This window comes from Sander vitreus, chromosome 24 (genome assembly GCF_031162955.1).
Source record: "Sander vitreus isolate 19-12246 chromosome 24, sanVit1, whole genome shotgun sequence".
NCBI lineage: Eukaryota > Metazoa > Chordata > Actinopteri > Perciformes > Percidae > Sander > Sander vitreus.
The window spans coordinates 2,235,300-2,251,058 of NC_135878.1; the positions used below are offsets into that span (position 1 = coordinate 2,235,300).

General features: G+C 39.7%; 1 protein-coding gene across 1 annotated transcript in view; it reads right to left on the reverse strand.

Annotated features, from left to right (window-relative positions):
- Positions 1-15,759, reverse strand: part of ncam2a (neural cell adhesion molecule 2a) — a 256,590-nt gene that overhangs the window by 40,921 nt on the left and 199,910 nt on the right. The window contains exons 7-8 of the mRNA XM_078244085.1: positions 10,997-11,166; positions 4,670-4,815 (exon numbers count right to left, since the gene is read on the reverse strand). Coding sequence (XP_078100211.1) covers positions 4,670-4,815; positions 10,997-11,166 — 316 coding nt within the window. The remainder of the gene's footprint in view (positions 1-4,669; positions 4,816-10,996; positions 11,167-15,759) is intronic.

The following is a 15,759-nucleotide window of genomic DNA, read 5'->3' on the forward strand; positions in this document are numbered from 1 at the left end:
TACCCCACAATGCTTTGGGGCATTTTGTTGTCACTACAGCCGTAATCAGCAAGATACTTGTTTGCGTGTTTCTCTTGTATTCTACTGTATATACAGGATACACAACATAGTGCTGCAGGAAATCTATGCCATCTAATCTATTTTGCCAGGAAAGAAGAGAGCTAGCTTAACTTAGCATAAAGACTGGAAACTGAGGGAAACGGATAGCCTGGCTCTGTCCAGAGGTAACAAAATCCGCCTACCAGCACCTCTAAACCTCACTAATTAACACGCTATATCTTCTTTGTTGATTCTTGTTGTCACCGTGAGGTTGCCAGGTAACAAGCAAAGACTCAAGAAAAGTCCCTACTCCCCGCTCCCACTGAGGGTACTTTTTTCATCACTACTGAGTTATATTACATATATAGCAATACAATATATTGCCAAGTTGGTGCCCTTCTTCTACTTTCTGACCTCCTGAGGATTGTGTCTTTACATTTTGCATGTTTCTGTGTGTTGTGTGTTCTCATCTACTTATGCACCTTTACATATTTATAAGTAAGTCTGTGGAAGAGTGTGCACATTCTCCACACCTCCACTATAGATTTCCCCGGGAAATCAATGCACATCCAGCCCCTTATAATGCCCTCCTGCCACCCCCTGCCTTGGCTAATACTCATTATGTGTCTAAGCCTCATAAGCCTCGGCCGTGAGGCCCCCTCTCCTGAATCACACTCTCCTTATGTTGTCGCTTGTGGACTGCTTCGACATTATCCTGTTTGGAATGGCTTATCTTTGCTCTTATCGTTTGCAATACTATCAGCCAATGAGTTGAAGCAGCTTTTAAAGGCTCGGTTCTGGTCTCTTTGTGCTGCCACTGTCAATAGGATTGGGAGTGTGTGTGTTGAATAGGAATGCTGAGGAACAGGGGGATGATAGGAGGAGGAGAAAGAGAGGAAATCTTCCAGGAGGGGACTTCTGAGTCAGGAAATTACTCGCAGCCCCTCCTCCCCCTCTGCCAGCTGACAGGGTCTGTCTAGAGACGAAGTCAGCCCCTAAAGCGCAGCCTGTTTGATATGCAGCTCAGTCCAACGACGAGGCAAGCGGCCGAACGTGAACACAACAGCGAGTTACATGCACACCAGTGGACACACACAGGCATGTTCCTGCAACTGCATGTCCCCTCACACATACATACTGTAAACACATGAGTAGGAAGCACAGAGATAAACGGCAAGGAAATGTGGAAGTTGAGGGAATAAAGGGAACTGGAGGAGATGAAAGGACAAGCAGGTAGGCAAAAGGAGGGCAGGAATATATGAAATCCTATCCCTATCTCATCCATACGGAACTGTTTACAGTGAACATGTGAAGCTAAATCTCGAAGGCAATCTCTCAAGTAGGATTCTGCAGACTGTTCCTGTGTGATTTCAGTGCAAATCCTGGAGAATTTTCAGATATTAAAAATGTCAGCTGTAAATGTCAGCAAGGCTGGAAACTCACTGTAGTGTAATTATGGCGAGCATTGCTTATGCAAACAATTTGAACTGTTTTATATTTGCACCACAGTGATTACCGCAATACTTCATCCTCATGACAACAAAATGACATTTAATAATGGCTTTCTGGTTCAAGGAAATGGGGGCCAAGGGTAGACAGCAAAACCTCGGCTAAACATTACTATTATCTATTTTCGACTGGATTCTGCAGAATGCAGCGTTTGTGACCAGGTGTCAAATGGAAAAACAAAACAATAATCTCAATAGGTGTGAGAGTCTGCTTTTATTTCAAGTTCTAATTGCAAAACGTCTTTAGAGAAGAGCTCAAATCAACACAAATACACCTCTGAGTCTTTTTGAATAGCTGAGGGAAAGGTTAAAAAGTTATTCAAAACTTTAAGTCTGTTAACTCACACACGGTACGTTAATCTTTGTCGTCGAGGCAGACAGCTCTTCAGCTTTGCTTGAATAGAAAGAAAGAATGAACAGGAAGCTACAGTGCAGTTTACTAACCTTGCTCATAAGTGAAACAATACCACAGGATCTCTTGATTAAACTCCAGAAACTATCCCATTATGTACTCTTACCGAGGGTCAAGGTGTTAGTTGGCAAGGAATGAGAAGAATGGAAGCAACACTATGCAGTGAGTAAAACTAAGCCCTTTGAAGCGTAATGTCTTTCAACAAGTGAAGAGCGTGTGCAGACTGGATATGCATATTGGAGAGCAAATTGAGAGAGGAACATCCTGGCTTAAACCTAAATGACTGCGGCCATCCATCATGCCTCGTGCTGCTCAAGCCGTGTTTGTCTTTGCGTATGTTTAGGTGTGTTGGTCTGCACTATGCATTCCCATAATTGCATTTGCTGTGGGAAGAGAAGCACTTACTCTCATTTTCGGCTGTGATTTATCAACCCGAGCGATTCGAGCCAATGCACACATTCATTTATCTCTGCGGTGACCTTTTTCCTGAGCAAAAGAATGGCTGCCATCTTTGTTTTTGTGTGTGTGTGTTGTTTTTTTTCCCTCCTTTCTGTGAAAGCTTCAGTCCCCTTTCTGGGAAAGCTTTGATGGAAGTGCGTATGGTTTTGACATTGATGGCAGCTCGTTCAAGAATAATTACTTTTTCATGAGAATGCGGCTGTAGCTCATTCAATTTCTGATTTGTGAGGCTGTTGTTATGAACAAAGTGAATAATGGATACTGAAAGAAAGGAATACACAACAGCTTAGTGCATTTTCAATTTTATAAGTTGGATTACATAAAATGATACCGAATCAAAAGCAGGCAGGAACCAAAGTGTAAATTGAAAGTATTAACGTTTGTCCTGAAAACTTCAAGGTTCTTGCTGCTTCTTTATGCTGGAGATAATCAAAATAAATGTGCGTGCTGATTTCCCTTGAGATAATAATCTCAGCAAAGTTGAAAGATTTAAACACTCCCTGTGAAAAACATGAACCAAGGTGAATGTGTTGTGTAAGTGCAGCTTTGCTATAGAGACTTTGAGGCATTGTACAACATGGATGCACACGTACATGTAGGCTTTTGGCTTGTATATAACATGAGTTGGAAATCAATCATCAACTCTTAAATGTAACCATCAAGGCGTCTGGCTTTAGATAGGCCTTGACGCAGCACGGCTCGCAATAAATGACTCTAATTGCACCATTTCATGTACTGTATGGCAGATGGGAATGATTATGTCTGCTTTTATTTTTATGAGGACATACACAAGTAATTACCTGTTAATGTTGCCTATTTCTTTTAGTACTCAACAAGACTAAGCACAACATTTCTCTCCAAATAGACATTTTAATGGTCACCATGAGAACAAAAACATGTCATGTGTACTGCCGTATATTGCATTGGCTGCATTAGAAACCTCCATTATAGTCCTTTTTTTAAGCCGTAACTTTGTGTCTTCTGTGAGTCGAGGTCATTTTTAGGACACCTTTAGTTCATCAAAGCCTTTAAAAGCCTAGTTAGTAAAGAAAATCAGTGACAACAGATGAGAACAAGGTTGCATTTCAAAGTCAGTTTTTTCACTGGAGAGTAATGGAGCAATATGCAACCACTCATTTCAAACTTTGTAAAAGCCATTGCCATTGTAATATGAAGATAAATAAAATAGAGTTTACATACTTGCCAATATACAGGGGTTGGACAAAATGATGTTAAGTAATGAATTATCGAGTGATGGGAAAATTCATCCATCTTTTACTTCCCTAAGCCCGGCATCTTCCATTCATATATTTTCCCTCCACTGCTACCGGCTACCCCCAATCTTTCTACCCACCTTTACCAAACACTAGCAGGCCAACTACTATCACAGCTAAATTGAGTAAAATGGAAGAATAAGCAATGCAATATAACAAGTTAATATAGAAAGCTTTGTCAAATAAACCTTTATTTGCCCAGGCCAGATAATCAAACTTTAGTTTTGCTCCAAGACAATTTCTCTTCATTATATGTTTACCTTAACTCCTTTGCTGTTGACTTTATCTTACTCAACAGAGCCTAAAGCAACTGGCCAAATACTGTAAGCTCCTGATGCCAAAATGCAGCCACCAGTATCAAAGCTGGACGACATTGACTAATGATGGAGTGAAAATGAGATTCTTTAAAATCGAGAGGTTGCAAGACGATCAACAGGATAGAAAAGCAGAAACATGTTTCTTTTTCCGTACTTTCCTAAAATTTTTGTGTCTAAAGAATATACAAATAAAAGACGAAAAAAAATGGCAATGAGTCATTTCACTTTAATCAGTTATCTGTTGGATTGGTGTGTTATGTCGATCCTTAAATAAATCAAAATGAATGCATGGAGTGACGAGGGGTCACACGGAGACATGGCTTTGTTTTGAGGGATCACAAGCCAAAAATGTCTTTCATGACACCATGTCAGGGCGGTGTTGTCTCAACTCCAGGGAGTTGTTGTGTTAGTGTTATACTGGTTTCGGTTTATAGTAGAATTATCTAGTAGCCTATGCTTTGAAATCAAAAGATGATTTTGAGTAAATGCCATATACATGTACATATGCATTTTGTCAAATTTCTGTATATTTAGAATGCATATGGTATTTAAAACTGAAGAATTGTCTCCCTCTACATGTTCTATACATTCTTTATAACTAGTACTGTACAGTATGATAACACACACACACACACAGATGGATTTTCTGGCACTTTCTACCTTGTCTCCATCCACGAAGGTCTGGCCGTCGCTGGCTCTCCTCCAGGAAATGTCGGGCAGAGGCTCGCCCTCGGCCACACAGGAGATCATGGCGGCGCTGCCCTCTACGGCCGTCACGTTTTTCAGCTGGGTTATGTGGGGCTGGACTGCAGGCCACAAATAAACAAAGGGAGGAGGAGAAAAAAATGTTGATAAGTGAGTAAAGAAGAATAGATTGAAAGGCATGGGGAATAGGTGTGAGGGAGGATTGAGTAAGTAAAAGGGTGAGCAGGAGAGAAACTGTCAGAGATCTAACTCATAAGGGAGGGGAGATGAAGGCTATACCACAGGGGTTTAAACACAGAGCTGATGCATGACTTTGGTACTGACAGTCTAGGCCAAGATCATTTATACACTGCAGTCGTTCTCCACAGTTTCGGCGTAGCGGGGAAGGGTGCCCTCCGGCCTATTTTGTGCAGATTCCTTGGCCTAGATGACAACACAAAAACTGACTTTGCTAAAGTCACAAAATATATCAAAAGCAGCTCTCCTTCTATGAGCATTCCACCTTTTTTGGTTTTAAATAAATATAGATTTTTCTCTGGCAAAAATGCCTCTCCAGCACCATGTGAATTTCTTTTGACGCAGAACGAGCACCACGATAAGTGCAGCAAAGCGTGCCATTGGGGGCGCTCGTTGCTTGCTTCCTCCTGATAAAATGCTCTAAGCAAGCCCTGAAACACCATGCATGTCAAAGCCTCTGAGCATTTCACATGAATCATGGATTGCTACTTTCTCCACACGCACGCACACACACACACACACACACACACACACACACACACACACACACTGCACTCATGTCCTTAACAGGGTGCTTGCAAAAAAATCCAAAAGAGTAGTGAATGGAAAATAGTGACTACTGTACTGGAGGCTTTTAACACCACCCAGGGGGGATTGGAGTGTTTGGCAATTTCACATGGCTTCAACCTTGTGGTGGAGGAGCCATATATAGGGATTTTGGGAGCTTATCAAAACATGGGGTCACACAAACATACCTACAGGCATGCGCACACACGCACACGCACGCACGCACACGCACGCACGCACGCACGCACACACACACACACACACACACACACACGTAATACTATACCTGCATGGATAGATCAATATTCTAAGGATAGAGTCTTACCTAACCACTTCATACAAAGCTGTGTTAGTTTACCAACTCTAATCTTACAGGATAATTCTGGTTTGTTGTAACATATGTCTCATTTTAGTCATTTTGGCCATTATTTCTAAGGATTTTATATATATATATACACACATATATATATATACACATATACATACATATATAAATACAGACAAAGCTTCATTATGCTATTATGCTATTATATCTATAACCTTGGACTCCTGGATGCTATTAGATTGAATGGACTTTGTCCCGTCCAGCCAACGTTACCTGGGATAGCGTCACTGCTGCCAAACACGAGTGAATCCTTATTCTGAAAGCCTTTTAAAGTGAAAACACACTGTTCGAGATGTCTTTATAATATTTTGACCACTCTATTTACATACATGAGGGGGACAACATATTAGAAACATCTCTTAAAGATGTGGTGGAAATAATTTAGAAACCATTTCTAAAAAAAGAACGCACCAATAAGTTAATTTTCCGACTGTAAAATATTTTCCGACTTATAATATTGGCCAATACATCATTTATTCAAGTCTATAACATATTCAGGCCTAAAACAATCCAGTGTCAGTTGAGCTCTAATGAATATGACTGGATGTTACTAGTCAGCTGGTAGCCAAGCAGCTGATGAATGAACCATGAATGTAACAACTGATGCACATCACAATGCTCCATTAATCTCGTACTGCACTGAAAAACTTCAGTCTGTAAACTGTGATGGATGTTAAAAACGTCACGAGTAATACTGTTACCCGTCATTTTCTCTTCCAAGCATGTTTGGATAACCTAGTGGTTTGTTCAAAGCCCTAATTGTCTGAATGTTTGACTACTGATGCCTCTTTCCATGTGAGACATTGTTTTAGCGATATGTCTGCCTTCTGAGGTCTTAGCAATTAACTTGGCGGGTACAATGTCATTTCCAAAATGAGCTAGAACCACACAAAAACAAATGTGACTTGTTCTTTAGTAACAGACACAAGTCTCCAACCAAAACAATCAGCCTAATGAGTTATTTAGTCTACAATTGAGTCCTAAAATCTGGTTTTCCAAAAACAAGTCAAACTGATTTTAAAAATCTAAGAACGGATAATTTCACTTTTTTAAAACAAACCAGCTTTTTTTTTTAAATCTTGATAACATTGCAGCAATCTGCCTGATTCTGTTTTGTGTAAAGACAAAAGGAAGGCGCAGTGGGAACAACTGAACCCATTGGCAGAAGTTTTGCTTGTTGTGAGAAAAATAGGCCTCCTAATGAGACTGAATGAGTTGTTAAGATGATTTTCTGCAGAGGCAAAGACGTGAGGAGCACATTAGATGATCGTCTATTTCTATTAAACCTCGCGACGACAGTTTCTTGTGTTAGAAATAAACACAAACACATTCAAAGCCGACCCACAAACATGCACAGATAAAACTCTTCATAGCACTGAGACCAGTCTGAACCAGTTCTTCATCCCCACCTTATCAGCAGCCTTTTTGCCCCAGGTGCCCTTCATCATGCAAATATTAAATGAAACCTGTCTCATTTATCAAGCATGCTGCAAAACTCCACTCTGCAGAGAGACCATTATTAATAACACATTATCTACTACATTTCAACTCTAAATGGGAAAGAATTGAGCAGCGTTTGTGTGCTAAAAGATAAAAATCCAGAATTAATTTCACCTTCCAGGTTCGAGGTGTGGGGAGTTGATTCTTTTTAGTTTGATGCATACTTTTAAATGAAGTTCCTCTTATTAAAACCAAGAGTATTTTACTCTAGCATTTGTTAATGACTATAATCACACTTGATTAAAAATAATTACATATAAAACTAATTAAACTTGCAAATGTTGTAAGTCCTGACACTTTTATGCATAAAAAACAGGCTTAATATTGGCCTCACCCTGTGAAAAAGCCAATTACTAGTGTCAACGTTACAGCAGAATGTGACATAATGACAAATGATGGCGCTTTAAGACACTAGAAATATAGAAAAAAGACCTACAATTCTTAAGTTGCTGCTTTCTTCTGAGCGAACAGCATTTTCAACCCCCCTTTTGCAACATTTGACTTTACATACAGCTCTTATTCTACCTACTGACAGGTAACAGAAAACTCAACATGGTCCTGACTGTATCTGATAACGATAATGTGTGCATTTGTTGTTTCAGATCCACAAAACAAATGTCAGCATAGATTCTCTCCTGTAATCCCTAATGCCTCTACTAAGCTTAGTGGGTTCAACAGAAGAAAAAAAACAACACTATTATATATATCATCAATCTATGCTTTGCAGTTTATTGCAGTGAGTTATGTTGAAATGAAAAGCGTTGTTATTGACTGTTTTTTGCTGTCTTGTCTCATTTTGTTTACATTTTCCATAAAGAACAGTGTATTATGTGCTCCTCGTCAACAAAAAGAAAACATTTAAAGAGAACAATGCCACTCAATGTTCAGCCAACTTGTTTAATTATGAAGCACCCATTGAAGAAGGTGCCGTATTTCATAGACAACCGACAACAGATCAACAAGATGCAAGCTGAGGCTGACATTCAGAGATATTCAGAGAGATATTCAGAGAGATATGTGTATCTTTACTCCTATGATACATTCCTCCTAGTATGGCTGCTGACCGTTGCTGTAAAATAAGAGTGTTTAAATATAGAAAAACCTTGCTCTTTTACCAAAAACCTGTCTGGCATTTACTGTTGATGATTCGCATAGCTATACAACTCTCAATATATGTTGTTGAATGCTGTCTACAGTTAGTTTTCTGTGGAAATAATGTAAAAGACACCAACAAACAAATAACTTGCCAATAAATGCAATGCAGCTATTTCTTAACAGCATAAGATGGTGGATATATTTAACCTAGAGCCTAAAAAGCAAGACATGATCCCTGAAGACTGATAGTAGCTGGAACACTACTGGCATTTACAGCTTGAGAGCCACAACACCGCCTCTAAACAGCACACTGTGTTGATACCGGGCCCTCAGAAGTGAAAGTGTATGAATGTGAAATAGGATGAATCGGCTTGCCACAATAACCTTTTGTTTGTGGCAACACATGGTCACGGGTCTACATGTAGAAACCCACCTGTGATAGTGAACATCCAGCAGCTGAAAAACTCAAGAAATACATTTTCTATTTTCTCCCCTCCTGAATCACACCTTCTTTTGTCACCTCATTTTGTGCTGGAAATCTCAATGCCTTTGCTCATATTATCACCTATGATATATAATATAATACAGATATATAATATAATACAGACAGGAGACCTTTATTGCATCCTCTATCTAAGCTTGTTGGGTTTGGGATCCTAAAATCTAATCTTTAACAATATATTAGCATTGAATTCATTTCATATAATAAGTCTAATGCCTGTATCGCAAAATGTCTCTTTGGTTGTGAAATGTAAGCTAAAATATATCCATCATGGAGGAAAGTTAAAGCTTCTTTGTGAATATAGAAAACCCCCCAAAAAAGCAGGTGGAAAACATGGCCGACATTAAATATGAAGCACTGCGTGAAGAACACATGCACACCTGCACACACACATTGTCTTAACTTAAATGCCCTGTTCTCCTCCCGCCTGTGCTGTCAAGGGTAATAAAACTAACTTACAACTGTGCTTCCGCCGCACAGCGAAAAAGCAGAGCTCCTCCCTCCCCCTTAACTTCATTTAAATGTGCATTTTGAAGAACAAGCTCTTCTCACATCTTGAAAGGATGTTGATGACTAGAGCACAAATCTCCATACATTTCCATGAGGGGAATCTGCACAATCAGAGTGATCTGTGAGGAAATAGCCAGCAGGTTTATGAAAATATAAATTGAGATTTTTTTTATTAGGAGTGCAGGAAATGAAATATGAAGCAATAAATGAAATATTTCCTTTCAGCGGAGATATATCATACTGATGCAGTTGTTATTGGCGTGGGCTGAGGGCAACAGTTTTTATGAAATGGAAATGTGGAGGTCCTTACTATAAAGCTTTATTGATCAACATAAAACAGCGTTCACTGCCTTGATGCCATTATACTTAAAAGCTTTAGAGGAGCACAACATGACAGATCATGTTAAAAAAATTAAAACAAACATCTTAAATGATAGGAAGAGTTTGTGTTATGTTGTTGTGTTATCAAAGTTTAAGATTAAAAGGTCAGTTCACTCAAATTAGAAATAATCATGAGTGGTATCGTGATGGTGAATGTAATTTGGAACTACTTTATATCAAAGAAATAGACGCTGAACTTGAAATCAAAACCTACATGGCAGGTATCTGCAGTACGGCCAGACCGACTGAATCACCATCATAACCCCTTGCATTAGATATAAATCCATATTAATTGGCAACGTTAAAACACTTGATTAACCCTCCTGTTATCCTCGGGTCAAATTTGACCCCTTTTTTAAAGTTTCTTCATCTGAAATTTGGGTTTCTTTAAACCAAATTGCGCAAAATAACATGCATGGTTCCCTACCTCTATTCACAAGTCAAATTAAGGATCAGATCACTGCTTTCATAGAATGCTGGGTATTTAGATTAGATTATCAAAGATTATCAAGATACGTTCCTCTGATCTTAAGTGTTAGTCAAAATAATATAATTTCAGCTTTTATTAACTATAATAAATGAGGTTTATTGACCATTAATTCCAAGTAAGTAACGATAATAAGTAATAAGTGTAAAATTAGAAGTGAAAAAAAGCAACAAACGTCAAAAAAAGCATCAAAAAAAGTGTGGACCCAGGATGACAACATGGGCATGGTCGACAGATAGACAACGCAAGGGTTAAACCAATTTGTTTGTGATATTATAATACATTTGCTGTCACTTGTATATTTTCTTTTCTCAAATAGTTATACTGTACAGCCTTTCTCAAATACAACTATAAGATTAAAGTCACAAATATAATAACGGTTCTGCTTCTGTGATAGAAAAAGACGACTGTCTATTAAAAGGTTTAACATCATGCATGCATATGTTATGTCAAACATACTAAGTGGGGATTCAAACTAAAAGCAGGAACAGAGAAATGCGTTCATCAGCCTGCAAAACACCACACAGTGTTCTCTAAAACTCAGAGAACCAAGTTGGTTTCCTCTTAAAATAAATCCCAGATGAATGACAAGTAACCAATGACTGTCAACATGCTTACCAAAGACTTTGAGGAAGATCTCCCTTTCCTGAGACCCTGCCTTGTTGGTGGCCTTGCAGGTGTAGGTGCCCCCGTCGCTCTGGCGGATGTTGCGGATGGTTAACATGCTCCGCCCGCCTTCCAGCCTGGTGATAATGTACTGCTCGGATGGCTCCAGCTGCTGCCCTTTCCTGCACAGGCAACAAGCAGAGGTACACACCGCAGATGAGCGAAGACAGGAAAATATAACAACCCACTCACACCTGACAGTGACCTGTGTTCACACTGCAGAACACGTTTGATATTACAGATGTATAATCTTAGCACTTTGGATGTCAACTCATCCCATTAAAGAGAGGCTAAGTGCAGACAGCTTGACTTTGAAGCTATTTCTATCTATAGCACATAAGCAGGCGAAAACATGACGGAACCTTTTATAGAAACCCTTTCAAGCGTGTGCTTCATAGAAGTATTGTTTCTGATAGACATATCTTTCTATAATTGAAAGTTCAATGAATCATTTGCAGTATGTCATCAGAAATCTCCGCACGCTACGACTTCTCAAACTCGGCCATGCAGAAAAATACCATCTTCATATCCTCAGTCAATGTTTGAGTCTCGTCAGAGCTCACTTGTGTGTTGTGTACATTTGGTTATGGACTGCAGGGCTCACTAAATGACTCCGGTGTGGTGTGGAATACAGTGCTGACTTAATGTCTTTTTCTTATTGGACTCTGTTGGGAAATTAGTCAGGAAAATAGGCAACAGCTAAATTGATCCATGTCTACATTAAAGCTTCATAGCAGAAGCATAATGGTCTGAAGCAGGTTTGCAGCCTCCCCCGCTTGTTTACTTACTGCAGCTTAACCAGCCATGTAATCTATAAGGTTAAAGGGATTGCTACTTTTGGCATTCTTACAGAGATTTAGACAAATGTTTGTTTTTTAGGCCATTTTCATGCAGGCTAAAAGAATACGATTAGCTCACTGACTAGATGTCTATCAGATCAGCAAAGACTCCCAAAAATTAGGAAAATGCACCTTTAAAATCCTCAAAAGATACATGGATAGGTATCAAACAAGTAAAGTCCCTGATTTCTTGAAAAGTTTTATTTACCTGCACCCACAGCCATGTATGCCAAATATGAATTGGTTTATTTTCTTAAAGCTGCACTGATCAATATTCGTATTTTAACAATGGGTCAAATGATTATGTGCCATGTGAAAAGGGTCACTGGTAGTGTCACATCAACAGAGATTGATCACCCGACTCTACAGTTCACCTCAGCTTTAGTAACTTTAACGTTTTGGTTCAGTCGCTCCGCTTTCATAAACTATGTCAGCACCCCTTGTCAGCGAAATCGCTCTGATAAATAAAATCCACTTGTACACGGAAGTGGCCAAAACAGTTGCTGTCCTCTTAAGATAGAAGCAGAGGTTAGAGAAGACTTCTCAGTCTGATCCAGTGGAAACAGAGAGTTGATAGTCTAGAGGTCAGAGATGCAGGCTTGTGTTGTGGATGGCAGATAAGTGGTTAGAACCCTCGGATCAGCTCAGAAAATCAAGATTGGCAAAATGAATGAGTAATGTTCTCCTCTCCCTAAATAACTACAACAATCTATGTATCCTTGAGCACGGTAAGTAACCTCCAGCTGCTTCAATAACCAGTGGGCTTGTGGTGTGTGTGTGTGTGTGTGTATTTGTGTGAATGTGAAGGAGGGCTGAGTATGAGAGATTCTTAAAAATAAAAGCATTATGGCTTGGGATAAAAGAAGAAGAAAAGGGAGCTACAGCTTTACAGCATCAGTTGGTATTTATTTTTAATCCACTCAAATGCTACTTTAACCCTGAAATATGAGGGACAGGTATAAAAAAAAACATTCTTATTTTTACCTGTTCATTCAATATGAATCATAATGCCCTCAATCTGAAACTGGCAAACTGTTTTTGTAACCTCATAAGCTACTGTGTAAATTGAATTCAAAAGCTTAGAAGCACAGAGCTTGGAATAATGCATACCTCTAAATATATTTAGAGACTCTTCTCTATGGTCTCAGACCGTATAGCCTGCTGTATGAATAAAAAATAAAAACAATCTTATTATGTTGGGGGGGGATTTCAAATGTGCAGAATTCTAGACTCAACTTCACACGCAGCAATGCGGTGCAGCGAGGCCTGGGCCCCAGCCTCACTGTACTGTAGAGAAAACGAGAGGGAGGATAATTGAAAGTCGACGGAGGAAACGCCAAAGCCAAGTAATAATAACACTGGCGAGCCAAAGAGGAAATGAAGAGAGGCCTCATCTTCGGAACGGACAGTACAGGACGCAGCTGCAGCACTGAATGTCATTATACTGACTGACTGCTGACAGGTAGTCCATTACCCAAGATGCATAGAGGACGAGGCAAAACCTCACACTGACAGGAAATGCAACCGGGAGCCTGGAGGACGCTGGGAGGGGTGACATCAAAAGGAAAAATAAATTGGGCTGCGATTGTTGTTTGCGCCTTAGCCGATTCTTTTGTTGCAATGTGCACATTTTAATTCTGTAGTGTCAGATCGACACGCAGGACTTACCGACCTGGGAAATGAAGGAGAAGACAATGAAGTGTTTGACGATCAGTGGACGCTGCAGAGTTTAAGATCAGCGTTGATGCACAGTGGAAGGATGTCATCTCTAAAGTGAGAGGCAGCCCTTGACACTTTTTTTTTTTTTTTTGGAGTAGTACACATTAATATACATTAATAATGTGTATTGTGTACTGACAGTATGGTTCCTGGGCTTATATACTATGTCTAGTTTGGATGGGTTATTATTACGTTTGATGTAGATAGATGGAAAAGAAAAAACAGTGTATATGTAATGTGTATGCATGCATGTGTATGTGTAGGTAGGTAGATATACTGTACATGTATGTGTATGTATACATATATAAATAAGTGAAGCATCAAATTGTCTCGTATTTAACTAAAGTATAAAAATAGAAAAAGGGGGTAGGACCAGAAAAGTTTATTTTAAACTTCTTCCTACTCCTTTTTGAACATGGAAATTCCTTAGTTGAATCATTTACAATAATTTTGAAAGATTGTGCTGAAATGTTCTTATTCATCTGTTATTTGTTAATATGTTCCAAATAAACTAAACTAAAAAAGAAAAAATAATAATATAGAATGATTTTCTTCAGATGAACAGGTTAATCTATTCTAGAGCCTTTTTTAATTACCACACCAAACATGACTAAAATAGTTATTGTGATACATTATGAACATGAAATTATTATCTAGGGACAAAGCTGCCACATGAATCAATACATCACCTATCCCCCATCATCGCTGTGAGATTTGCCGCGTTATATTATGCATGCTGTTAAATCATTAAAATCACATTTTCCTGGTTTGCTCTGTTGCTAAAAGACAAAGTAACAACACACCGAGGAGTAAATATTGTGTCTGCTGCCGGGGCTGGAAACTAGAGAGCAAGATGAATGAGACTTACAAAGTTGAGGTCGTTTCCAGCTGTGTGTCGTCTTCAGATTTTGTTTGTGCTCCGCAAAGTAATGCCTGGTTTTTGTTGTTGCAGTGATTGACTTCTCTTTCAAAGTGCTACACAAGAGACTTCAGTCCTCATTACTGTTTGTATGAGTCTTGGAGACAATGTCACGTAAAACACAGGACGGATGCATTTACCAGTCTAACTACATATCTCACAGTATATTAGTTGCTGTCATCAGGTTAAATGCTGGAACACGCGACCTCTCGGTGATATCGAAGGAGATATCTGCTTGTTTACCTTGTGATGAACATCTGACTCCTTCAACATCACTTACAGTAATAGGTACGCTCTTTTCCTTGTATGCTCAAAATAACCTGATATAGATATATACACACGTGTAGCACTGACATTATTTTGCATGCTTATTATGTATTAACGAGAAGAGCAATTATTGAGCAACTTGTGCAACAATTTACTGTAGATTTCTGGATGTTTAATTGTATTTAAAGCCAGTAGAAATTACACATTTTCGTTCATTTTGGTAAAATCACAACGCCAGTAGGGAAAAACTACATTGGTTACGGTTTACACCTGCTTTTCACAAGCTATATTCTTCAACCTCCAAAAACCAGCTACTGCACAATTAATTGCACAATGAATTGTGCCTGACTCCACCTGTAGGTGGATCACTGACTTCCTGTCTGACAGGAAGCAGCATGTGAAGCTGGGGAAACACGTCTCCGACTCACAGACCATCAGGACCGGATCGCCCCAGGGCTGTGTTCTTTCCCCCCTGCTCTTCTCCCTGTACACCAACAGCTGCACCTCCAGTCACCAGTCTGTCGAGGTTCTGAAGTTTGCAGACGACACCTCCCTCATCGGACTCATCTCTGATGGAGATGAGTCCGCCTACAGGTGGGAGGCTGACCACCTGGTGAAGTGGTGCAACCAAAACAACATTGAGCTCAACGCTCTAAAGACAGTGGAGATGGTTGTGGACTTCAGGAGAAACTCATGGCCAACTTCCCCCATCACCCTCTGTGGCTCCGCAATTGACACTGTGGAGTCTTTCCGCTTCCTGGGAACTACCATCTCCCAAGATCTGAAGTGGGAGCTGAACATCAGCTCCCTCGTTAAGAAAGCAAAACAGAGGATGTACTTCCTACGGCAGCTGAAGAAATTCAACCTGCCAAAGACAATGATGGTGCACTTTTACACAGCCATCATTGAGTCCATCCTCACATCGTCCATCACCATCTGGTACGCTGCTGCCACTGCCAAGGACAAGGGTA